This window comes from Solanum pennellii, chromosome 2, assembly GCF_001406875.1.
Source record: "Solanum pennellii chromosome 2, SPENNV200".
Taxonomy (NCBI): Eukaryota; Viridiplantae; Streptophyta; class Magnoliopsida; order Solanales; family Solanaceae; genus Solanum; species Solanum pennellii.
Genome location: NC_028638.1, coordinates 59,039,711 through 59,064,459, shown reverse-complemented (window position 1 = coordinate 59,064,459; position 24,749 = coordinate 59,039,711). Strand labels below are relative to the sequence as shown.

General features: G+C 33.7%; 4 protein-coding genes and 1 long non-coding RNA gene across 6 annotated transcripts; 4 read left to right on the top strand and 1 right to left on the bottom strand.

Annotated features, from left to right (window-relative positions):
* The first annotated feature begins 21 nt into the window (after positions 1-21).
* On the top strand, positions 22-5,080 carry LOC107011066 (COP9 signalosome complex subunit 3). The gene is made up of 11 exons (XM_015210388.2): positions 22-333; positions 832-947; positions 1,040-1,286; positions 1,797-1,854; positions 1,982-2,071; positions 2,490-2,555; positions 3,088-3,177; positions 3,344-3,502; positions 3,585-3,706; positions 4,464-4,536; positions 4,625-5,080. Exons 1-11 carry the CDS (start codon positions 137-139, stop codon positions 4,691-4,693), a joined length of 1,287 nt encoding a protein of 428 aa, XP_015065874.1. The 5' UTR covers positions 22-136; the 3' UTR covers positions 4,694-5,080.
* Positions 5,081-5,204: 124 nt separating this feature from the next.
* Positions 5,205-7,907, bottom strand: LOC107011067 (kelch repeat-containing protein At3g27220-like). Of its 2 annotated transcripts, none has more exons than XM_027914259.1 (7): positions 7,699-7,907; positions 7,435-7,629; positions 7,131-7,360; positions 6,530-6,700; positions 6,171-6,276; positions 5,796-6,002; positions 5,205-5,624 (listed from the first exon to the last, which is right to left on the bottom strand). In XM_027914259.1, the coding sequence occupies exons 1-7, from the start codon at positions 7,873-7,875 to the stop codon at positions 5,457-5,459; spliced, it is 1,254 nt and encodes a 417-aa protein (XP_027770060.1). In that variant the 5' UTR covers positions 7,876-7,907; the 3' UTR covers positions 5,205-5,456. The 2 variants fall into 2 exon arrangements, with proteins under 2 accessions (XP_027770060.1, XP_015065875.1); XM_015210389.2 differs by having other exon boundaries at positions 7,435-7,623.
* On the top strand, positions 7,456-8,150 carry LOC114076031. Its single transcript, XR_003576282.1, has 2 exons — positions 7,456-7,590; positions 7,731-8,150. It is a non-coding gene; the product is annotated as an uncharacterized LOC114076031 (long non-coding RNA).
* A 413-nt stretch (positions 8,151-8,563) lies between these two features.
* Positions 8,564-13,440, top strand: LOC107011068 (cytochrome c1-2, heme protein, mitochondrial). The gene is made up of 8 exons (XM_015210390.2): positions 8,564-8,723; positions 9,011-9,083; positions 9,751-9,971; positions 11,008-11,287; positions 11,397-11,468; positions 12,600-12,716; positions 12,824-12,889; positions 12,977-13,440. Exons 2-8 carry the CDS (start codon positions 9,024-9,026, stop codon positions 13,091-13,093), a joined length of 933 nt encoding a protein of 310 aa, XP_015065876.1. The 5' UTR covers positions 8,564-8,723; positions 9,011-9,023; the 3' UTR covers positions 13,094-13,440.
* A 2,382-nt stretch (positions 13,441-15,822) lies between these two features.
* LOC107010503 lies at positions 15,823-18,309 on the top strand. The gene has a single exon (XM_015209789.2). The coding sequence runs from the start codon at positions 16,983-16,985 to the stop codon at positions 18,081-18,083; it is 1,101 nt and encodes a 366-aa protein (XP_015065275.2). The 5' UTR covers positions 15,823-16,982; the 3' UTR covers positions 18,084-18,309.
* The last annotated feature ends 6,440 nt before the right edge of the window (positions 18,310-24,749 follow it).

Here is a 24,749-nt window from a genome sequence, read left to right as displayed (position 1 = left end):
AGAGAAATAAAACTGGACATAAAAGAAGTCCCAATTATTTCTTTTTATTTATTACCCAGTCCAGTTGAAGCCTCGGCTCTTAGACGTGAATCTGCTGAAACTCATAGTGTGTTGATTGATCGGTTGGGCGAAAGAGATGAATCTGAACATGAATTCAATGGAATCATTGGTTGCTCAAATCCAAGGGCTATCGAGCAATTCATCAGACATAACTCAGCTTCACAACTTTCTCAAACAATCGGAAGAGCTACTCCATTCCGACTTCTCTCGCTTGCTTTCTTCTCTCGCTGAACTCGATCCTTCTATTCACTCCCTCGGTTTTCTCTATATTCTGTAAGTTCCTTTTCATCCTCATCTCTTATTCTTATAACCTAAACCTAGGGTTTCTATTCTGAAGATTATTATTTGTTTAAATTAGCCATTGTTAGGTTATATATATATATATAGATAGATAGATTGATTAAAACACCCTGGGGTGTGGCTTAGTCATCGTGGGCTATGGACGATGAGGTTTCATGTTAAAATCCCAATGCAGGTGTTTTTTTCCCATCTGCCCTAACTTTATTGGTGGTACGCGTGGAATTAGTCTTGGTGGACACCACGGTGATTATGAAAAAAGAAAAGCTAATTGACAAAGAGGAATGTTATGGTCAACACCAATACATGTAGGATTGAGGCATAGTTGATTGATTGATTACATAATCTATAAAAATAATGCAGAATTGAACCATCCACTGAACTAAAGACCAGTATTTGTGTAACAAGTGGGCGTTGTCTTTTGTACTCTGTCTAGTGTGTATTAATCATATAATTGTGTTTGTTAACTAACAGGGAGGCATGCATCTCATTCCCAGTTGCAAAGGAGCATGTTAGTGAACTGCTTGTTTCTGTCGCTAGATTTATCAATTCATGTTCTGCAGAGCAAATCCAGTTGGCGCCCAATAAGTGTAATTTTCTCTGGTTTCTGGAATAGCTTTTGTGAATATTCTTGTTTCTGGTCTAACTTATATTGAGGCACGTCTGCAATTTGTGGTTGCAGTCATTTCTGTTTGTAAAAAGTTCAAGGATCATGTTTTCGGACTGGAAACTCCGATTCGTGGTGTGGCTCCAATGCTGACTGCTATTCGTAAACTGCAATCCTCCCCTGAGCAATTAACAACATTGCATGCCGATTTTCTTCTTCTTTGTCTATTAGCAAAGTGCTACAAAACTGGCTTCTCTGTGCTGGAGGATGACATATATGAGATTGATCAGCCACGGGAGTTTTTTCTCTATTGTTACTACGGGTTAGTTGTTTCAGACTTTCTGCTTAGAAGTTATTTCAGTTGTGTTGGTGTCGTTCCCTTGTTCCATTCCTTGTTAAATTTCTCTGTGACTTTTTTTAAAAAAAATTGGAATATTTTTTATGGCAATTCATTAAATCATGCTTTCCTATCAGTGTGTTTTCTAATTTTTATAGGAAAGAGGAACTTTGCTCGCCTATGAATATTTGTATTTGCTTGTATAGTTATCTGGTGAAAGAATTAATTTTGTTCAAAAACCCATGGTATTGGTATACAATTATCTACGTCTGCCTTTCTTACCTTTGATATTGTTTAGTTCTCCAACCTAAAGACAAAGTTCTTAACAGCAATGTGAATCACAAGTGATGTACCAATTTAGAATGAGATTGAGTAATTCAATATTTTCTTAATTAAAAAAGTCACTGATATATGATCTTTCTATCGCTTTTTGGATTTTTCTGGACTTGTGTCTTATACTTGTTGACATGTCTTATAATTTGAACATAATAACAGGGGAATGGTTTGCATTGGACAAAAGCAGTTCCGCAAAGCATTGGAACTCTTGCACAATGTATGTTACTGTGTTCTCATTCCATGTTTCCTTTATTGGTATTTGGTTTTGTTATTCCCTCTTTGCAAGTTACTATATATTATCTATATCTGTTCGTTTGTGCTGATTCTATCTGTTATGCTTCTAGGTTGTGACTGCACCTATGTCTACTCTAAATGCAATAGCAGTTGAAGCTTACAAAAAGTACATTTTGGTTTCACTGATTCATCTTGGGCAGGTGTGTTTTGCCGCCATTTTTTACATACTTTTGGTGATAATATTTAGTCAATTCTCCTAAGTCCTAAGCAATACACTATATTCTTGTGACGTCTCTGTTGGACAACAGTTTGTGAGATCTATGTGTCTTTTCTGGGGCTTGAGCTTGCACTGCCGTATAACCTTCTTATTTTACATTATGTATGATATTATCACCCATGGACTCGTTTAGTTTGAGCCACAATGTGTCAACTTTTTAAAATGATTTTGGCTTGTAATATGCACTTTGAGTAGAGATGTAAGCACCCCCCTCCCCCCCTCAACCAAAACAACAACAAATATGCACAAAGTAAAAAAGAATATGATAGGTCATGTTTCCGATGTTTATTCTTGCTGATTTTCGTTCTCCTGATTAAATTGAGGTTTGCTTATCATGGCAGTTCTCTACCAGTTTTCCCAAGTACACTTCTTCCGTGGCTCAAAGGAACTTGAAGAATTTCTCTCAGGTAATTATTTCAACTGTGCAAACATTGATTCCAAGTAGCACCGACTGTTTCACCCAAAGCAAAATGAAAGGAATATTTTCCCTCAAATGATTTGATGACAATGCAAGCTCAGTTAAGTATGCACAGTTGGCGTTACAATGTTGACGTTAGAAATCTTGTACTGATTCAAGTGTTGTTTCAAAGTATAAGCATTGCATATTTTGTATTAGCACTTAGCAGGCTAGGCATGAAACTACATAAATGATAATGAAACAAGAAATAGATCAGTATCTAATAGAAGTGAAAGAAAGAACGCATTTTCGTGTATCGGAAAAGTCACTGTTTAGAGTCCTCAAAATCTGTTTAGTGTACTCAGCGAAGAAATAAGGTGACCAGCTGGAAGCTTCTGAAATCCCAACAATATTTTCTAATATAAAATGAATCCAATTTGGGAGGAGACTGAAGAGACGCCTCATCAAGGATAATTCTCTGTCATGTGTGGTCCTTATGTGTGGAATATAACATAAACTACTTATTATTTCTTTTTGAGCAGCCCTACCTGGAGTTATCAAACAGTTATGGCACTGGAAGAATCTCTGAACTTGAAACATTTGTTCAAGCAAACAAGGAGAAGTTTGAGAGCGTAAGTTTTCTTGTGGTCAAACTGGTACATTTCCTGATCCTCTAGCAGCTAAGATGAAAGAGCAAGTGTGCAAAGTGGAAGCCCTTTTATCCACTCTCAGCTCCCAAACTCCCATGTTAGTCCATCTTTTGTGGAAGTTGTAACAATCTTTTCATTATATTTTCAGGATAATAATCTTGGATTAGTGATGCAAGTAGTGTCTTCTATGTATAAGCGCAATATTCAGCGGTTAACTCAAACGTACCTAACTCTCTCCCTCCAAGATATTGCTAACACTGTCCAGCTAAGAGGCCCCAAACAGGCAGAAATGCATGTGCTTCAGATGGTATCCTGCTTTTTGATCTACTGGATTGTGTAAGCCTTCAACTTTGAAACTTGAAATGCTGATGTTTCACTTTTGGTTATAGATTGAAGATGGTGAGATATATGCAACGATCAATCAGAAGGATGGTATGGTTAGATTTCTGGAGGATCCTGAGCAGTATAAAACGTGTGGAATGATTGAACACATCGATTCATCAATTAAGAGGTGAGACTTCTGTTACTTCGGTCACTGGATATGGATATTCTACATTTTACTTGTAATTAGACGGTAATTTTTCTGTCCAATGTGGTGGCTATAGGCTATAGCTACTGATTGGCTTTTTAAGAATTTAAATTTAATCTCAAACTCCAAATAAAGTTGGAATGAATTTGAACTTATGCACATGGTACTAATGATAGATGTCATGATATGCGCAAAAGAATGCCAATTTCCATCCAGCAATTTGGATATCTGCACCAATTGTACCTACATAAGGGAGATGTTTCTAAAATACTAGCGATTGAGGGAGGGTGAAATTAAAATTTAGTAATGTTGTACATAAATAGGTTGGAAATTTTACTTTGCATCGCTTGGGGGTTATTTGGTTGGAAACTAGTTATCCAAGGATATCCTGGGAGGGATATAACTTATCCCACCATGTATATGGGATAACTTATCCCATCACTATGCTATAAATGGTGGTAAAAGTTATTTCAAACAACACATTCAAATTTTATCCTTGGACTAATTTTTTATCCCAGGACTATTTATGCTTATCTCTCACACCAAACGAGCCCTTATTGATAGTAGGGTGAGGCTAAAGGGTAGGGTTCTCCATTAGATTTACTTTAATCTTGACATCTCTATCTCTCTGTGTACATATGTTCTAAAGAATTTTACAATATGTGAATGAAACTTATGTCATGTGATCCTATGTACATATGTTCTAAAAACTACAATGATGTATGTTTTTCTATTGCAGATTGATGGCAGTGTCGAAAAAGTTGACGTCTATGGATGAACTTATGTCATGTGATCCTATGTACCTAGGAAAGGTAAAACTATGTCAAAGTCCTCTTTCGCTAACTGCTTAATAGAACAACTGTATTTTTCACTAATTTAATGTGTTTACTTGCTATGCAGGTTGGTAGGGAGAGACAGAGATTTGATTTTGATGATTTTGACAGTGTTCCTCAGAAATTCACTATCTGAGACTAGCAAAGTTCAGTTTTCTGAGTAAATATGGCAAATGATGCTGATATGTTCATTTGAAATATAAGCAAACTTTATTCCATTGACCTCAAGAAATGGCTAAGGAAATAGGTGTATTTAACTCCTGGTTCAATCAGTGGTATCATGTTTGTTCCATTTGCCCTTCTGCTTTTCGTTTTGTGTGGGCAGGTTGAACTGCTTGCTCTAGTTTTATTTTACTATCTAGCAAGGGAACTGTTTAGTTGCAGTTAGAGGCTAGGAGGATGATAATGTTCATCTTCTTTAGTGGACATTGGTGTTTTAGTTAATTTGTTTTGAAGTAGAAAGTTCCTCGGATGGTTAGAGATCTCCCAGTTTTTAGTTATTACAAAAATGGATACCCTTCTTTGTACTTACTTATAATAGTAAAATAAGATGCTTTGCATGGTCAACAGCATTGTATTGCCCCATAATTTTGAGGATAAAAATCTTTAGTAGGTGTAGAACTGGACATGCTAAAAGCAACACAAGATGTGTAATTTTCTGTAATTAGATTTACTGAAGAAGCTTCCCTATACAAGTATTTGTTTGTCGTCTTTTCCTTCCACTGGATCTCTAGACCCATCTTGACAAGCTTTCAAGGAAAGTCAGATGGGGACAGGTCGCCAAATGTGCTAATACAAAATTGCCTAAATAATACATTTTAAGAAATGAAGAGTACTAATGAATGAAACGCCAAATTAACTTGACATTCAATAACATTGGAAAAGCGACATGGTAGCATTCATAGTAATCTTAACTTAGTTCTCCATGTATCTCCTACTACTTTCCTGGGCTGTGGATTATCTGGTCCTCTATCCCGCTGTCCAGAGGTGAAATACAACCATCCATCCCAGAATCCCGCCTGTGTTGTCTTTGCCCGATATGGCATCTTTCCGATGACAGACCATGTCTGTTTAAATTGTTAAAATAAGAAAAAAAGTCAGAAGTCAAGACTGTTGAAAAAGAAATAAGTTATGCAGTGACTTGTATGGAAGGCAATGAAACAGAGAAGTAACTTAATTAAAACAGATATTTCCAACATTGATGATTGATTGGAGTCAAAGAAAAGGAGATAAAATACCAGTGTATTTAGGTTGAACTGGAACACCTCTCCAACTAAAATCATCCTTTTGGTCACGGGATGCTTCTCTGTTGTGCCTCCAACAATAACAATAGAATTATTTACAATAACCCAAGAACATTCTATGTGCGAAACTGGTTTTGGCATAGAAGGCAACCCTTTCCATTTCATACTTTCATCCAGCATATAAACATCTCCAAAAACCACCTGAAGTCACAAACATACAAATTATAGTAACTTCCCAAAAAAAACTTTGAGACAAGACCATTAGAAGGAAGACAGAACCTCGAGTTTAGTTGACCAGATTGAAACAAGAATACCTAAGCTTTAATAATCAGATTACTGAACCTAGATAAAAACTATAGCAACATATACCTCGAACCTTCGCGAGCATTTAAAGATAGGGGAGCCAGGTTTGGCCATAAAATCACCCTCTTGACCACCAATTACGTAGAGCCGATCACCAACAGCAATACAAGCCCTGTAGGGAATAGCCTCAAGTTCAGGTTTTGAAATAAATTGCATTTCAGAACAGGGTATATACTTTTAAAGAAAGGAGAGCACAATTTTCAATATGGACCTGTTAGACATTTTGAAATGATATTTACCAAAGTTCATGTTAAACTATTCTCAAACTACTCAAGTATAATCTTCAACATAGTTTTAGCTTTTAAAGTCCTCATAAAAGTATAATGGAACAAGGGCTATAGCCTTAGAAAGAACGACTGACAAACCTATGTGGTCCTCCACGAGGAATGGGTACTTCTTTGCGCCAGTGCTTCTCTAAGGCTTTTCCATTTGCTACTGCAAGACTCCAATGATCTAATCCAGGGGTGTGGCGATTCTCTTTGCCTCCACCCATCACATGTAGCCTGCCTTTCCAAAGCTGAGTTGCTGGTGCATACCTGAAAAAACCCTAGTCATTGCTCTAGTTTTGTATCAAACTCATCATAAGCTACTTATTATTTCAATATTCTATCACTACGATGTGATGCTAATCTAGAACCTAAATGGATGATGGGCTAGTTAGAAACTTGATGGATGATGGGCGCATTCCTCTTACCATTTTCCACTTAAAATACCAGGCTTTTTGTCTGCAGCAGAATTTGAAACCTTGATGTGCGCCTAAACCACAGATTATCTTGCGGTCTCTACAACCCACAGTTTCTTAAACCACTTCATTGACCACTACCTTTAGGTGCACAAGAAACTGATACTATATCAACAACCTCCATCTCCATATGTGATTATTTTAAGAAATAAGGTACACAATCTAGTCTAGGTTTAATGTTACAAAAGAGATGTGTTCTTGGATAAGCCAGCAAGGATACATACCTTGGTGCTGGTAATGGTGGCAAGCTTTCCCATTTTCTGGTGTGTGTGTCCAAAACAAATGTTTTTGCTGTAGGTCCCCTGCATTGGGGACCATATTGTCCTGACACTATATATATGTATCTTCCATCAGTAGCCACCCCTAAATGTGAATTTGCCATATCTTTTGGGATTGCAAAACTCTCCGTCCATGTATTTGATGTAAAATTGTAAACATCAACATGAGAATGCACCTATACATAGTGTCATTCGTATAGTTAACTAGCCAATTTTCAATCTAAAAAAAAATGGGGAAAAAGATTTTTACATGGTCTAGGTTTTCATATCCTGCAAAAACGAAAAGCAAATCCTTAATCTGAAGAGAATAGCCATCCAAACGAACCACAGGTGCAGATGCCATCTGTTCCCATTTCAATTCAGGAGCAGGCAAATCAGCATAGGTCATGGATAACGCTCTCTCAGGGTAACGATCCTTATTACTTCCTCCTCCTAAATCCTGATTCAACAAAATGCAAAATAGATCATAATTTCGTAGTAATTAGTTGAAGCAACCCAAATGCTCTTAACTAACCTGATTGGAGACGTTAATACGGTACTTGTCAGGAGCCCAAGTGGTAGCAAGGGAAACATAAGCAGAAGAAGAAGCGGAATGAAAATCGCGGGTCAAGGAAATTGCTAGAAGAGCAACAAATGCAAGAAGAAGAATGATGGGTTTTGCGAAACTGTGCTTTGCTGTTGATCTTATCATTATGTTGTAGTAATAATAATAATAATAATACAGAAGCCCTGGGAAGAATACCCATTTGCGCCATTGATATAAGATAGGTTTATTAATTGGAGGATTGTTTTAAGAGGAAGAAGCGCGGCCGCTAATGGTTTTTCACTTTGCCCCTTGGTTTTCTGCCTCTCTTTTTTTTTTTTTTCTGATTCCTTCCCCTCTTCTTTTGGTCGGAAAAAAAAAATATTCTTACTTGATGTACTTGTTAAATTTCTATTTTAATCGTTAATTTTTAAATATTTTTATTCAAGGTCAATTTTTTTAATAAGTTAAAATTGTTTAATGTACTCACTCATTTTATCCATAGGTCATTTTAAAGTTTCAATTTTACTTAGTCTGATACGATATGCAACATCATCATCATCACTTTATTTGTTTCTTTAAAATTATTGATCAAAAATACTAGTCTTCCTCTATTAGATATGATTTGTGCATTGATCTTTATTTCTTCTACCTCCGCCTTGTGTTTTAAGATTACTGAACTTGTGTTCTCGATTTTATGTTTTACTTATGCTGTATTATTTTTTGTTACTGCTATAGCCTAAACAAAAAGTTACTACTACATGGTTAAACTGCACTTCTCCAACTTTCTTTGATCCTCCAAAGGCCCAATTAAATTAGCTGGGTTATCTTCTTCTTTGGGCCCAATACCATTTATTATCGGAAGGCCCAACGAGAAAGATAGAACAGCTCGTCCTGGAGCAAAACCTCCTCTTAGAATATTCTGAGTAGTTTTGAAGACTAGACTGTTTTTCCGGATCTCTCAGGCGCTGTTTGTCCTATCGCCGTCGATCAACCCTCTCTACGGTCCTTTTCCGGTGAGCTTTTATCCCTTCGTCTCTCCTCAATTTCTTCGAAGCTCTAGCTTGTTTCATTTTGAAAAGCACCCTAGGATTCCCTTACTTGTTGACGGTGTTTTGAGTAGAATGAATTTGCAGATCGCACAAAGTTGTTTGCTAGGGGAATAAGGAACTGTAGAATGAGTTAGGTTAAATAAATAGTCCGTTCTTAGGCGTATTGACTTAGGAGTAAAATAATCAAATCTGTTGAGTTATGTTTTATGTTTTGTTTCCTATTCTTTTAATTTTCTGATTTCCTGACAAAGGGCGTGACTGACAATGTTGGGAGGTAGAGCAGTCCATCGGTTACTAGGCAGGAAATTTCAATCTGAATCCACGGTATGGCTGTACATCCTTTCTTCTTAGCCGATGCTTATACTCTGAATCTTTGGTTTATGTATATAAGGAGACTTATTGCCTTCAATGTGCATACTCTCTTAATCTCTTCAAAAAATGCTTTTTTTGTACACTGATGTCTCGTATTTGAAATGCATTTCATTGGCAACTGGAACACATTTCAGAGCTGTTTAGTTTTTTGTTCTACAATATGTTGGGTCATGTTTTGATTTCTGTGTAATAGAAGGATAAATTATAATAGAGGATTAGTGTTTTTAAGACTAATAGAAGTGGGTTCTGTTAAAGTTTAAGTGTACTGAAATTGTATTCAATATATTCAATCACGCAAACTAAAAAGTTCTCTGTGACAATGCAAATTGAGAAAAGGACTCAGCTTTTGTGACCCTGCATTAAATTGTTTTATGTGAATGCGGTCTGCATTTTCCTGCTTGTGTTGGCATATATAGTTAAACATGCTGCACTACCTGATAACATAACATCCTTCTTGCGGCAATAAGCTAATAAGTAGTTCGACGAATCACCACTGGCTGTGCTAGAGCTCATATCTGATGTGGGAAATTTTGTGATTGGTACTGATTTAGTTGAAAGACTTGGGTCCTATCAATTTCAAGTTGTACAAATCTTTAGTTAAAACTACATAAATTTGCAGGCATCTCCAATTTTATCATCCTTTGTTTCCAAAAAAGCTCAAGAAGAATTTGGTTCTTTTGGCATGAAGTCCTTCAGAACATTAGCACTCATTGGAGCGGGTGTATCTGGACTTCTAGGTTTTGCGACAGTAGCATCTGCTGATGAGGCTGAACACGGATTGGAATGTCCAAGCTATCCATGGCCTCATGCAGGCATTCTTAGTTCATACGATCATGCTTCGTGAGTTTCTCGTGAATCTCTTATCCCCCCTCCTGCTTGCTCTATGTTTTCTTTTTCGTTCTCTGCTATCAGTTGCCCCGTCCCCCCCTTTCCTTGTCCCATCAGGAAAAGGATAAAGATGTCAGGCTTTTACGTGTATTTCTGATAAAGAAAGCTCTCTGTTGTCTTTTTTGTTCTCTGCTTTCAGTTGCCCCGTCCCCCCTTTTCCTTGTCCCATCAGGAAAAAGGATAAAGATGTCAGGCTTTTACGTGTATTTCTGATAAAGAATGTTCTGTGAAGTGTAAACTTCCATCCCTTTAAAGAAAAGGATAAGGATTTCAGGGTATCTGCAGATTTTGTGATAGAGGGATTTTGCCAGGTGCATTTCAACAATAATATGGGTCAATAACTTAAAGTACACTACATTCAATATGCATTTTTATGGCATAGCATGGAAAGACCTTTCTAAATGAAGTGTTGTCCCATTCTCATGTTTGGCCTGAAAAATGGAAGCTTCTTCTATGATATGGAAAAAATGCCAAAAATGCCAAGCACCGACTATGGAAATTGCTGCTCATTTGGTTTACAATTGTATTTCTTGTCTCTTTAATTTCAAAATGCCAATATATAGTACATCGAGACTTTTTGCATATTTAACGAGCTTATGTAGAAAAGATTCCATATTCTACGCCAATAGATTCATGACATCCATTAAGTTATCATTCTCAAAAAAAAAAAAGATTCATGACATCCATGTACTGAATCGTCAAAATGAGCATGCTAAGAAAGCCCAAGCTTATACTTGTTGGCCCATGCCGATCAGACAAAACACTCCTATACTGTGTCTGGTGGGGAGCTTTTTCATCTCAAAGAATAAGCAGATCTTCATATTTTGCATTTTACATTACCTTATAGAAAGAAGAAAAAAGATATTGTGCATTGCTTAAATTTATACTGCAGGATAAAAAGGAAGTGATCAAGACCTGCTTACAGAATTCAACTAGCTATATAGTTGTATTTTAGTTGAATTATTTGTGCTGCTCTTTTGGCAAACAGGATTCGTCGTGGTCACCAGGTTTATCAACAAGTATGTGCATCTTGTCATTCAATGTCACTTGTTTCATATCGTGACTTGGTCGGGGTGGCATATACAGAGGAAGAAGTAAAGGCTATGGCAGCCGAGATTGAGGTGGCGGATGGGCCTAATGATGAGGGTGAAATGTTTACCCGTCCTGGGAAACTGAGTGATCGTTTTCCTCAGCCATATCCAAATGAAGCAGCTGCTAGATTTGCTAATGGGGGAGCCTACCCTCCAGATTTAAGTCTTATTACAAAAGTATTTCCGCCGTTCTGTTTCTGTTTTTTTTTAGAACAAATCTCCTTTTTGTTCCTATTTCAGTCATTACTGTTATCTGCCCCATTTAGCTTCTCATTATGTTTCTCAGGCACGCCATAATGGTCAAAACTATGTGTTTGCTCTTCTTACTGGCTATCGTGATCCTCCTGCTGGTGTTTCGGTATGCATCTTTATCCTTTGTGTATCTTAGACTCTTTAAGTTTTCAATCTTGAAGCCTTTATTCCTTCTGCACTGTTGGTTTTTGACTTCCCATATGATTTTTTTTTCTTTTGATAACAAAGAAAATCCCTGAGTGGCAGAATGGGCCTTTTAGTAGAAATGTTTTTTTCCCTTTATTAAATAGCTGGTTGTGTGGCCTGAGCAACTTTTTCAAGTGGAAGTAATTCTCTTTCACGTTTCTCTCTAAACATATGAATCCAAATGTTGTCTCTAATTTTTATTTTTTGAAAATTCTTTTTGTTATTGTAACCTTGTGTTGTGGTCAAAAAAGGAAATTACTCCTAACATGTGCCACAAGAACATTGTGACACAGTGATTTCTTGTTTCCGACTGTAAACAAAGTAGGATAAGTCTCCAACCCTTATCTTGATGTATTAGACTCTGCAGCTGAGAGGACAGGAGGACAGGTTTCGTGAACTGCTTTGACACTGATAGGCATCTTATTCTATGTAATCTTAAGCTGCAACTTGAATTTAAATCAACAATCCTACAGTACAAATTCATTAATTTAATCAAATCACTTATGGAAATAGAGTAGTGAGAGGATCAGAGTATGTTTGATCACCTTTAGTTGCATAGGATCTCACATGAGAGTTTATGATCCTGTTTATAGGATTGTATTAGATCAATTCAGACTGTAGATCTTAAGGTTTCACTCCGTCACACTGATCCTAGTATCCTACTAATTTGTCAGTTGTATGAAATTCCCATATTGTATTTTGTCATCTTGTATTGGCTGTGCAACAAATTCCAAGAGCAACAGGTGCAAATAAACCGTATAATATAATAATTAACCATGTATATTTGCTTGGATCTTGAAGTCCTACTATGATCCATCATGGGATCCGAAAATGATCCTATCTAGGATCTCCATTCTAGAAACATCTCATGGTGCATTTGTTGGTTTGCTTACTTAGCTTCCTAATTGTTGTGGTTGTTTGTGAGCATAATCTAATCAAGTCAACCATTTTATTAGCTGAAGATAATTAGATTACTAGATTTTTTTTGTCCACGCAATACTGGCGTTCCTTGTTTCTTTCACTGATCTGTCAAGCTACAACCATACTATAGATTCGTGAAGGACTGCACTACAATCCTTACTTCCCTGGTGGAGCTATTGCAATGCCAAAAATGCTTAACGATGGTGCTGTTGAGTATGAAGATGGTGTCCCTGCAACAGAAGCTCAGGTTGGTGCCTTTGTCACTTGATTGGAGGTGTCTGCATGTAGTTTGATAGAGATGAGCTACAATGTTTAAGTATAAATAAGCTAATTTTTCCTTGTATCGTTGTGTAGATGGGGAAAGATGTGGTGTCATTTTTAACTTGGGCTGCTGAACCAGAAATGGAAGAGAGAAAACTGGTCTGTTGTTTTTGGTATTTGCACAGATGATGATGTTTGTGTTATTACTATATGGTAGTTTCTGATGTATTTGCATTTCCACTGCAGATGGGCTTCAAGTGGATATTTGTACTGTCCCTTGCACTACTTCAAGCTGCTTACTACAGGCGTTTGAGGTGGTCTGTTCTCAAGTCACGTAAGCTGGTCCTTGATGTTGTCAATTAGAACATCCCCTATTCAAATGCTTGTGGAGCAGGCAAATAATATTATCTTTCTCAAAATGTTTTTGTTGTTTGACGTCTTACTCTGGAATGGCCTGGTTTTTGGTAAAGCAAACAGGCTAAAATTTTCTTATATTTGGAGTTGAAATAAGAGGCCCGTGTAATTTTCAAGTTGTGATTTTTATAGTGGGGAGACATTCTCGCCTTGTTTTTGAGGCTGTCTGACTGTTGTGAAACTTTGCTCTCCAGATTTATAGTTTTGTGACTTGACATACAATTTTATTGCACTTAAAAAGAACCTATTCCGAGGGTTACCAATACGATTAATCAAATAAGAATATTTAGTAGTAAGTTTATTGTTATGGGTTGGCGGATTTGCAGTTTACGTGTATTGCCATGAATAATTCTGTATAATAGTTTTCGCTGCCTAAATTCTGTTTAGTACGGAGTAATAAAGTGACTTAAATGTAGATGGTGGTATTTGACATATTTTGAAATGGCTATAGCCAATTTTTAAATTAGCTTCTTGAAAAGCAGAGGAAATTTTTATCATCTAGTATATTCTTTCTTCACTATATGTCACTATTTCTTGTCACTCTTGAAGGAGAGGGGTTATTAAGCGGCCACATTCAACGTACACTGTAAGGTATAATATCACATTCGAATGCCTTTATTTTTCTTCTCTCCTAATTTTTGTTTAATGAAGAAAAAAGGTAACTAGAAGGAGACGGAACTTGTGCTTTTTGAACCAATTAGAAACCAGCCAATAGCCATGTTCCACGTACTTATAATTATAAGCCCAACTTGTCTATTCCATCTAGCTTTCAGCGTCGCCACGCGTCCTTTCCACTAATATCAAATTATAAAAAGAAGAATTGAATTCAATTCCTTGTATTGGGTATGGGTGAATTATTGAAGCAAATTAGTTATTTATTGGTTCGCAAGATTTGATCTCATATAAAACTAGATTTCCTGTCTTTTAAGGTTCCTCGTAAACGACATATACATAGGTGTCCACTCTCCATTCCACAATACAATTTCAAGACAAAAACACTACTAATTTCATTTGTACTACTTTCTTCCTTTAAAAAAAATGCCTTTTTTTTTCCTATTGCCAAAAGAATAACTTCTTTCTTGTTTTGTTAATATTTTAATTTCAGTTTTTCACATTGCATATTTAATGCCACAAGATTAAAGGATAATTTTTTAAATTTAATTTTGACTTTAGTTTAAAATTATAAAATTCAAAAATCTTCTCTATATTCTTAAATTCCGTGTCAAGTGAAATCAGATCATTCCTGTGAAGTAGAGGAAATAAAATAAGTAACATAGAGCCACAATACAATTTCAAGACAAAAACACTACTAATTTCTTTTATACTAAAACAAATAACATAGAATTAACGTATCGTAACAAGTAGAAACACATCCATTCAAGATAAGCATAATACACCATCATATATAATCAGTAGTTTTGACTTAATTTAACGCAATACTTCACAACCAATTAATTTTTATTAATATATGCGGTATAATTTTTCATCGAAGGAATATAAATGGCTGCCTCTTTTATTATTATCAATTATACTATACTTAAGTGAGAATATTGCTAGGAGTAAGGGCCACATAACGGGGAGAGAAGCAATCAAGCAATATATGACACCTGGTGTAGCAAACAATTCCCCTCATTTTATGTCTCACTTTCCAAAAGCGGTTTAGACAGACTTTTCATATCAAAAGTTATATTTTTTTTAAAGAAAAAATAATGAGAATTATATATATATATATATATATATATATATATATATATATTAAAGTGTGTGATTGTGTAGATGCACGCAGATGAAGCGATGGATACAAAAAATTTAAATTAATATAATGTCTCAAATTAAAGGTGAAGAAAACGTTGTTTACTAAGTAATTATAATAATATTTGTGCAAGCAATTCGTCTAGAGACTTCAATATTGTGCCATGTGTAATGTTGATACCTCAATGGAAGCATCTATATGAATGTGTAAGCATTTAATATATTATACCCAACGAGTATTGGGCGCAACATATATGCATTCAAATGCCTCAAAACTCTTAAAAGAAAAAAATGAAGTTATACATAAATGATCACTTAACATATAATCATTCTCAACTCTCAAGAGACAAGAGGAAGCAACTCATGCTCTACACAACCATCAACTTCAGGTAAAATTATATTTCTCCAAAACATATTACTTTGCCATTCATTCTATTATCGGAGGGAGGGAGCAAAGTAAGATAGACTATATTTAGAAACTCATCGGAATAGTATAATATATATATATATACTACTCTTTAGCAATGTAATTATCTTGTTATATAGTATATAATACGTATACTTTTGCTCGTACATGGCCTAGAATTTGAACTTAAGTTTCTTTTTCCAAAAAATATGTGTTATTGTATACCCTGGACAATCATCTAACTATTTCAATCTGAAACACAAACTAGTTAGATTGTTTATTATTTATATATCTTTGTCAATACATTAGAAAATATTGTCACATATGACTTTTCCTTCTAAGCCACATACATGCCGTGCTGTCTTTACTGACTCATTACATATACTCCTAAAAAATTATGATTTCATCGAGAGACTTATCATAAAATTTTCATAAACAAACAAATATATATCTCACTTTTTTATATATAGATATAAAAAATAAAGTAATTAACATGTTTGTTTGTATGTTATCGGGTGAGGCCAGGCAATATATATTGTAGCATGTTTGTATGTTATCTTGTTGATTGTTTAACAGAATTGTCAAGAAATAAATCTTGGGCCTAATTAACTCAACCTCTAATATTAGTTTATAACGGGAGAACCGTCAAAATCAATACAATCCACACTCAAGAATCTATTGTAGCTTTTTAGATCAAAGTTTAGTAAGTTTGAATTATGAGAAACATGATTAGACATGTAGAACTCATACATGTATATATATAGATTATTTGGTCGAGGACTCTAGCAGGCTTTTTGTTTTTCTTTTTGGTTTCTAGATTTCATCAACTTTGAATGAATTAATAGTTTTCATATACTCCTCTCTAACACAATTCACCCTCAGTGTGCTTCAGGGACATGTTTCTACAAGTTAATAATTTGTACACTTCTATTAATTTTTTTAAAAAAAATTTTGAAGCAAAATTATTGGATTACTGAACTCATGATTCATATCCTCCTAGTAGTCTGGTTTCTTAATTTTACATAGTACAAGCTAAGTAGCAATAAACTTGCTTCTTTTTTCAAACAAACTTCAGTATATTTCGTGTAGATAAGTTATTAAATGTTTATATTATATTAAAGAGAAAAGCAAGAATATTAATAATTTTATATGTAGGAAGAACTTCACTATCCTAATTCATATGAATGCAAATACAAGGAGGCATCAGATTCTATGAGTGTAGTGAGTAGTAGTATTAGGTGTAATCTCCAATCACAAATCAATTCAATTGTGATTGTTGTGTGACCTCACCTAACCTCTATTTTAATTGATTTGATTGATGGGAGTGGGACCTAATTGTGATCTAAAACCATCCACTCGCCCAATAGACGCGTGCCTTCTCCTCACTGGTTTTCATGACCCACCTTATTTCTGGTTAAGTTGATCCATGAAAAAAAATATTATTTTGTATTTCCTATGATTTGAAACCAACTTTTCTACAAATTTATTTACTTGTGTACATTCCTTTATACTTTGTTCTAACTTTCTTATTTAGGTTAAAAAACATTCTCCTTGTTTTTATTTCTTAGTTTTGTTAAGTATTCATTATTTCTCGTCAGTAGAGGGGAGGTGATATTCACGATGAAGCAAAGGAGAGTGGGAATATGTTAATAGGAAAACAAATGGACACGCGTCTAATTAATGGAAAAGCATTCCCACTTTGCTTCTATCAAGGCACACCTTTTTTTTCCTCAGTGCTCACTCTACGTGACCTCATATTATTGGCTCTCACTGGCACACCAATCGCAGCTACTCTATTTTCATGGGACCCACACATCTCATCACTGTTTAAGTTTAACCCTAGACACGTGGTGCCCTACGAACTACCCAACTATGCCTGTAACTATGATAATCTTCTCGGCATCCGGCAAAACCAAATTATTTCTATCTAAAAACTGCTCTACAACAGCCCGAATGGACCTTGCAAATACCTGGGCCGGGCCGGGATACAAACCTACGCCCAAAGATACCACCCTAATCAACCAGATGATGCTCAGGTTCCGCCCTATTGCGCCAAAGCCCGTAGCTAATTCTTCTGGCCCGCCGGAAACTCATGTGGTTGCAAAAAGAAGAACAAAGAGAAAGTACGTTAGAGTTAAGAAAAATAAGAATAATAAAAAAGAAAAAAGTGATGGATTGCTGGATGAGGTTGTAACTCTTCAGCTACTGCCGGAAAGTAGCGGAGGAGTTAAAACTTCGCCGGAGGACAGATCGTACCCAAAAACTATCAACTTTTTGGTGCAATTAGACCGATCTATATGGATAAATAAAAATATTTTATCGATCGGTGCACCAGATCCGTCCGTAGAGATCCGATCTCCGATGGTTGTGGAATCATGGGTGATGGTGGACGGTTTAACAAACACTACTTTTGTAGATTTATCAGCTTTAGGAAGTACGGACATGGAGAAGATGATGAATCTACAGCGTGACACGTGTCCAGGGTTCATATCGGACGGTTTAGATAGCGTGAAGTGGGTGAATCTGGCGTACCGGAGAATGATAGATCCGGAAGAGGAAAGAGGAGAACCGACGGAGATGGTGGTGCGATTAGTAGTGAAGGAGGATAAAAGTGCACCATTATTATTATTATTGCCAAGTTTTGCATGCATAGTAAGAATTGTGTATACATGGAATAAAGTGAAGCAGTCAAGGACAATGCCTTGTGATGTATGGAAGATGGACTGTGGGGGATTTGCATGGAAATTTGATGCTAAGGCTGCGCTTAGCTTGGGCCGTTGAACCCTTGTATCGCTATAGTAACTCAATCAATCTAATAGGAGAGGGAGGAATACATCAGGTAATGTTAATTTTATATATTAAACCCTAAGTGAAAAAAAATAATCTGTGCTTTGGCTGATAACTAAATCTAGCTAGGGCAAAAATGCTCTTCTACTGAAAAATGTTTGCTGGTAATTAAAAATTGTGAAATTCATGACAAAACTTTTATTCAGCTTTAATTTTAATACCCTACATGTTAACTCTTCTTAGAAGTTACAACTAAGAAATCGATAAGTACGTCTCAAACTTATAAGTGACTTTAATTTGAGGATTTTTCGTATACTAGACTTTAAAAGTTCCTCCAACACTCAATGATTTAACCTGTAATATCGCTTAGTTTACTAATTCGAACACCAATAATTTATAGAAACAACTTAAATTTTCATTTCGTATCCCATTGTATCATGTCATTTCCAACATTTCATTTATCTTGAAATGTTCTGATAGAATTTTTTTCATTCTCTACAACACCTATTCTGAATGCTTAAATATTTTCCATAAAGGCATCGCATACCCAGACATTGAATTTGTTTTTGATATCAAATACATCGTATTGACTTCCAAATAAATATCTACAGTAGAAAGAAGAGTAGACATGTACAAAATTAAAATAAAAAAAGATATATATGTTTAGAACAATATTGTGAATTAAGCTCTTCTCTTAAGGGTCTTTGCACACTAGAGAGGAAATTTTCTACTCTATCATTCTCGAAAAGTGAGAGGATTATTCTCTACATTATCCTGTAGTTTGTTCAAAATAATGGTCTGGCCAACTTTTTAGTCAAAGAAAAATAGACAATATTCATTGGATAGTTTGATCACATGATAAACATTGAATTATTGACACAATATTCATTGGATAGTTTGATGACATGATAAACATTGAATTATTGACTATTGAACATTCTTCATTTGTTTCTGTGTTATATTTAATTTGTTTCTCCTTTCACATATATATAGTAGTACTGGATAGGAATTATGACTAAAGATAACTACTACTACTAAAGTAACTTAATTAGTGGAGCTAGCTAGGTAGCTAGTATTGAAATAATTGGACAGGGTTATATTAGGTTGTAATCACATTGTTATATGCTTTATTGAAACTAGAGACAATATATATATATCTTCATCAGGACACCTGTAACATAACCAGCCTCATAAGATGCATATAGAAAACTGTATATTATTGCTGTTTTCTTCGGTTGATGTGTTTTATTATCGTTTGTGTCTTGCTCTTTATAACAGTAAAGTTATTGGCCACATAAAGTAATTTCATTTCAATAAATTACCTTTACTTGTGACAGTGGGCAACCTTAGTACTATTATGATGGATAAAATATTGTTTTACTTTAAAAAGACAAATACTATACTATAATTTACAATTTCATTCATATTAAGCCTCTTATCCACGGACCAGGCATGTGTGTTAAGTTATAGTACTACGTACGGGTAAAATTTGATTTTGCTTGATAATTAAGCTTAAACAATTAATGAGATATTAATTATTACCTAAACATCGTTATCTGAATATAGTTGCTTGTAGGAAAAAGCTCAAATTAAAGATATACTTATCAAGATTGTTGTCGACTAGTAAGTATTGATTTTTTAAATTCTTAATCATATATTTTAGTTTGATTTCTAAATATATTAATAGTGTCTTTGTTAGAAAATACTTTATATTTAGTATCAAATATTTTGGTATATTTCAAATTTAATAGAATCGTGATTAAAAAAAACTGAAGAAAACCTAACCATTGAATATATGCGAGATGTATACCTATTAATCATGGATTATTTCACATAGGTAAAGTGATGATTCCAGATGGTTTCCTGTTTTTTTTTTTAATTATTATTTAAAGTACCTTATTTCATTTTAATTATCTAATCTGTATAATTTAAGTGTCATTAATTAGATGTGAACGGACAGAATAATTATAAGGTGATTTTTCTTTCAATGGTAGATTAATCTGGATTCTGGGTTAGTTAAAATAAGCTGCAAAGTAATTATTAGAGTGTTTAGACCAAGTATAAGTTGGTAACCTCCATATATGATACGTAACTCGTGTACTTGTCAATTAATTACCCGCGTTTGTAAATAGGAATTCTTTTCCTTTTCTTCTATTTTCAGAAGAGGTAAATTAAGGATTATATCAAAATATTTTTTAATTATGATATTTTTAAATTTATCATGTGAAAATTATATTAAATTAAAGAGTTAGAGAAAGAGGTTTTTTTTTTTGGACAACTTTCACATATAGCAAATAAAAAAATTCATATTTGTATGCTATAGCAATTGCATTATAGCAAACATATAACTGTATAATTCGCTATACATATACAATTGTATAATTTATTGGCCTAAATTGTATAATTCGCTGGCCTCGCTATACATATACAATTGTATGATTCGCTGGCATATATTGTATAGTTCGCTGGCCTATTGCGTTGCAATAGTATAATTCGCTGGCCTATTTCACTGCAATCGTATACTGCGTACTTGTATAATTCGCTGGCTTATCTCGCTGCAATATATGTATAAAATTTGCTTTGCATACAGTTGAATCGAAGTACAATATTTGTATATTGTATAATTATAAGTGTATGGGAAGAAGATATATGTTTTTCTCTCGCTTTATACAAAAACATAAACATAATTTATACACTTTTGTTGTATAAAGTGAGAAAATTGTATTTCACTGCAATTGTATAATTCGCTGGCCTTTTTCGCTGCAATATTGATATAAAATTTGCATTTGTATACAATTGAATCGAAGTAAAATGTTTGTAAATTATATAATTAAGTGTATAGCATGAAGATATATGTTTTTGCATGTGTATATACAATTTTCTCTCGCTTTATAGAAGACGAAAACACAATTTATACACTTCTGTTATATAAAGCGAGAGAGGCGAGTAGAGGGAGAGTGGCGAGCGAGAATGGGAGAGTGGCGAGCGAGAGTTTTGGGAGAAAGACGACTGACAAACTTTGGCAAAACGTTTACTAGGGGTACAATTAAATCAAATATTAGCTACTCCATTTATTTTAGATTATTTATTTGCTATTTATATACAATTATCTCTTTTTTTTTATCTATACATACTAAAAAATAATTATGTTTTCATCCTTTTTTCGACTACTTCATTTCTTTTAGCATCTCTTTAATTTAATTTATTATAATATTATAAAATATTTAATAAATTTGATATATTTTTAATTCAAGATCATAAAATTCAATTTCTTTTTTCCTCCTTAAATTATATATAAGTTAAAAAATACTTAAATTATACCCCTAAGTTATAAAAAAAAATCGAAAAGTTTATAGAATGAAATAAAAGGACATAACTAGATTTCCATTTAGGGGTTGTTGGCTGGAGAAGAACGACGCCACGCGTCCTCCTTTTTGACCCAATTCTTTTGCTTTGCTTTTTACTCTTTTTTTGTTTTGCGTATTACTCTATATTTTCAGAAAGCAAACCTGCTTTAAATTGTTTTCTTTTTGTTAAAATAATCAAATGTCCTTTTTCTTAAAATTCTGCACTTCAACCAAATTAAGAAAAAATTAAGAACATTGTTAATATTCTTCAGCAATCAATAGAATGCCGTTGCTAGTGATAAAATATGGATCAATTCCTTTGATTGCAAGTGTAAGGTATTATAATTTATAATAATGTACATGTGTGCTACATCCATAGTTAGTTATTTATAAAAGTGTAACTTTCAAATATAGCAACATAAAAATCATATTTGTGCGTTATAGATATAATTTTAATATAATTGTGCTCCAAAAAAAACATAAATATGTATATTTCGCTGTACATATACAAAAGAAAGTAGTTATATAATTTCGTGATATATATACAAAAGAAAGCGGTAGCATAATTTGCTTTGATATATACATACAAAAGATCAATTGTATAATATGTGTTTGTATAAAGCGAGAAAGAGAGAAAGACAAAAGAAAACTAGGCAGGGGAAGATCGTATTTGTATAATCATAAGTGTATAGGATGAAAATATATACATTTGTCTTTGTATATATAAATTTCTCTCGCTTTATACAAACACAAACACATGTATACATTTGTGTTTGTATAAAGTGAGAGATGCGAGTGAACGGGCGAGATTTGGGAGAGAAAAGAGAGGAGAACGAAAATATATGTATAAATACAGTTTTCTCTCTCTTTATACAAACACAAACGCATTTTATACATTTGTGTTTTTATAAAAAGTGAGAGAGGCGAGTGAGCAAGCAAGACCTGGGCGAGGGGAGAGCGGAGAACGAAAATATATGTATATACATAATTTTCCATCGCTTTATACAAACACAAACGCATTTTATACGTTTACCTTTTTGAATAAATTACGGTGAGAGAGGCGTGAGCGAGCGAGATTTGGAAGAGGGGAGAGGGGGAGAACGAAAATATATGTATATTTATAATTTTCTCTCGCTTTATACAAACACAAACACGTTTTATACATTTTGTATAAAAACAAAAAAGGCAAGAAAGAAAACGAGAGTGGAGAATGAGATTCACAAAGAGAGAGACGAAATAACAACAATTTGTTATGGGGTGCAACTAAATCAAATCATAATTATAACAATCAATTTGAATTAATAATTTACTATTATATATAAATTTTCTCTATTATAAAAATAATTGCCGAAAACAAATAAATATCATAATAAGTTAGGTAAAAACTAGGAAGAATACAAAAGGTGGAATAAGAATACAAAAATTAATAATACATCAATTGTAATTACATTATTATTGTCACTGAAACAACCATCTCTCAATTATTTAAAAATTATTTCTCCGTACATTACAATCTTTACCTGGACTTCTCTTCAAACTAAACGACCCATCAACTTTTTATACGTTGAGGTGCATTTAGTCACACATTTAAAAAATGTTTATGCGTTAAAATACTTTGAAAATTGTTATTTAATGATCGGTAGTAAATGAAATTGTTGCGTGGGGACCAGTAATGAATAGATTGTCATGTGAAAATTATATTAATTTTTTTTTAATGCAACTAAGAAAGCATTGCATGCACTAGTTATTCCTTTGTTATTTTCATATACATAAAGCGAATATTTTTGTATGAAAATATTTAGAGGAGTAAATGCATCTCATCTTATAAAAACTTGCAAGCACAATCTCTTTCAACTTCGATTTTTCATATTTTCGCTAGTATTAAAAATATTATATTAAAATCAAAATTTAATTCATAATTTCAAGATGATAAATACACTAATATTATAAAAAAATAGATATGATATAAAAAATGTCAATCGAACTTGGACAACACTACAATTTTAGATTTGAATATTTTAACTTTAATTTCTTTGATAAATGAAAGGAATTTCACGTCAATAAGTGGAAAAAGAAAAACAAGCTGATTAATTTATAATAATAAACTAATTAAATAGTTTAATATTAACCGAATTGGTTAACCATTTTATACTGCTATCAACAGAACAACTATCTACATCCAAATATCTATTTAAGTTAATTTTTAACCTTAAGCTAACCAATATATAAATGATAAATGAAAAGGTTTTGATTTTTGAATGATGCTGATTAATTTGAAGACATATGAATCGCCTAAAAAAGACAAGCTGATTATATTTGATATGAAAAACGAAATTTGATTTTACTTATTTTTATCGTAAGTTATACTATTAGACAGGTTGTCTAACCAATTACCAAAGAAAGGAATCACTTCAAAAAGCTGAAGACCAATATATTGGGCCTCGAAGTGATTAACTTGGTCTTGGTGGGCCACTGTGTGGCAGCTCTGGCCCATTTGTATTATTGGGTTTTTCCAATCTAGGCCCCTGTAAACTGATGCACAAAATTATGCTCATATTTACTCAATATGTCCCATTTTAAGGGTTGAGTTATCAAGAAAAGAGTATATATAAACTGATAATTATTATTATTTAATAAATCGTTTTCTCTCAGAAATTGTGCATGTTTCTTTGATATTGAAATTAGAATAGGGGGTGTGTAAAAATCGAATCGAAAAAAGTGTTATTAATTTGTCGTTATTGGGTTAACAGGTTTTTAATGATTTTATATCGGTTTATCGGTACGGTGTTAGTTTTTAATATCGAATTATAGCGTAAATAATAATCCATTAAGAAGTTATGTTATTGTCTTGTCGTGTCAAATTTATTAGAAAAGTCATGTATTTGTTTTATAATCATTTTGTTATTGATTAAACCAAAAATCGAACCGTTAAGGTTCAAAACCGATAAAAAGTATCTTATTTATTTAGTGAATTTAAAGTCGAAAATTGATCAACCGAATCGATAATACATAAAACCAAACTGAATCGACCAACCACACCCCTATGCCTGAGGTATAGTTTGAAATAGTTATTAACTTCAATCTTAAACTTCTAAATTGACAACTTCTTTTTAGCTAAAGAGATAATTATAACGAGATATGATCTGATACGGAGTGTAATTCGTAAAATAAATATTTGTAAATATATATTTTGATATGAAAAAATTATTTGCATACAAGCTCACCGGGGCGGACCCACAGAGGGTCAAGTGGGTTCATATGAATCCATTTTGTTGAAAAATAACACTGTGTATTGTATATTTGATCATTTTTT

Bases quoted from the DNA above. Each gene is read 5' to 3' on its own strand.
- LOC107011066 (XM_015210388.2), top strand. From the start codon at position 137: ATGAATCTGAACATGAATTCAATGGAATCATTGGTTGCTCAAATCCAA. The intron at 3,178-3,343 runs GTAAGTTTTCTT...TTATATTTTCAG, and splicing joins ACAAGGAGAAGTTTGAGAGC to GATAATAATCTTGGATTAGT. The intron at 3,707-4,463 runs GTGAGACTTCTG...TTTCTATTGCAG, and splicing joins ATCGATTCATCAATTAAGAG to ATTGATGGCAGTGTCGAAAA.
- LOC107011067 (XM_027914259.1), bottom strand. From the start codon at position 7,875: ATGATAAGATCAACAGCAAAGCACAGTTTCGCAAAACCCATCATTCTT. The intron at 7,361-7,434 runs GTAAAAATCTTT...CACTATGTATAG, and splicing joins GATATGAAAACCTAGACCAT to GTGCATTCTCATGTTGATGT. The intron at 6,277-6,529 runs GTTTGTCAGTCG...TATTCCCTACAG, and splicing joins CCTCGTGGAGGACCACATAG to GGCTTGTATTGCTGTTGGTG.
- LOC107011068 (XM_015210390.2), top strand. From the start codon at position 9,024: ATGTTGGGAGGTAGAGCAGTCCATCGGTTACTAGGCAGGAAATTTCAA. The intron at 9,084-9,750 runs GTATGGCTGTAC...ATAAATTTGCAG, and splicing joins AATTTCAATCTGAATCCACG to GCATCTCCAATTTTATCATC. The intron at 12,890-12,976 runs GTCTGTTGTTTT...TTTCCACTGCAG, and splicing joins AAATGGAAGAGAGAAAACTG to ATGGGCTTCAAGTGGATATT.
- LOC107010503 (XM_015209789.2), top strand. From the start codon at position 16,983: ATGGAAAAGCATTCCCACTTTGCTTCTATCAAGGCACACCTTTTTTTT.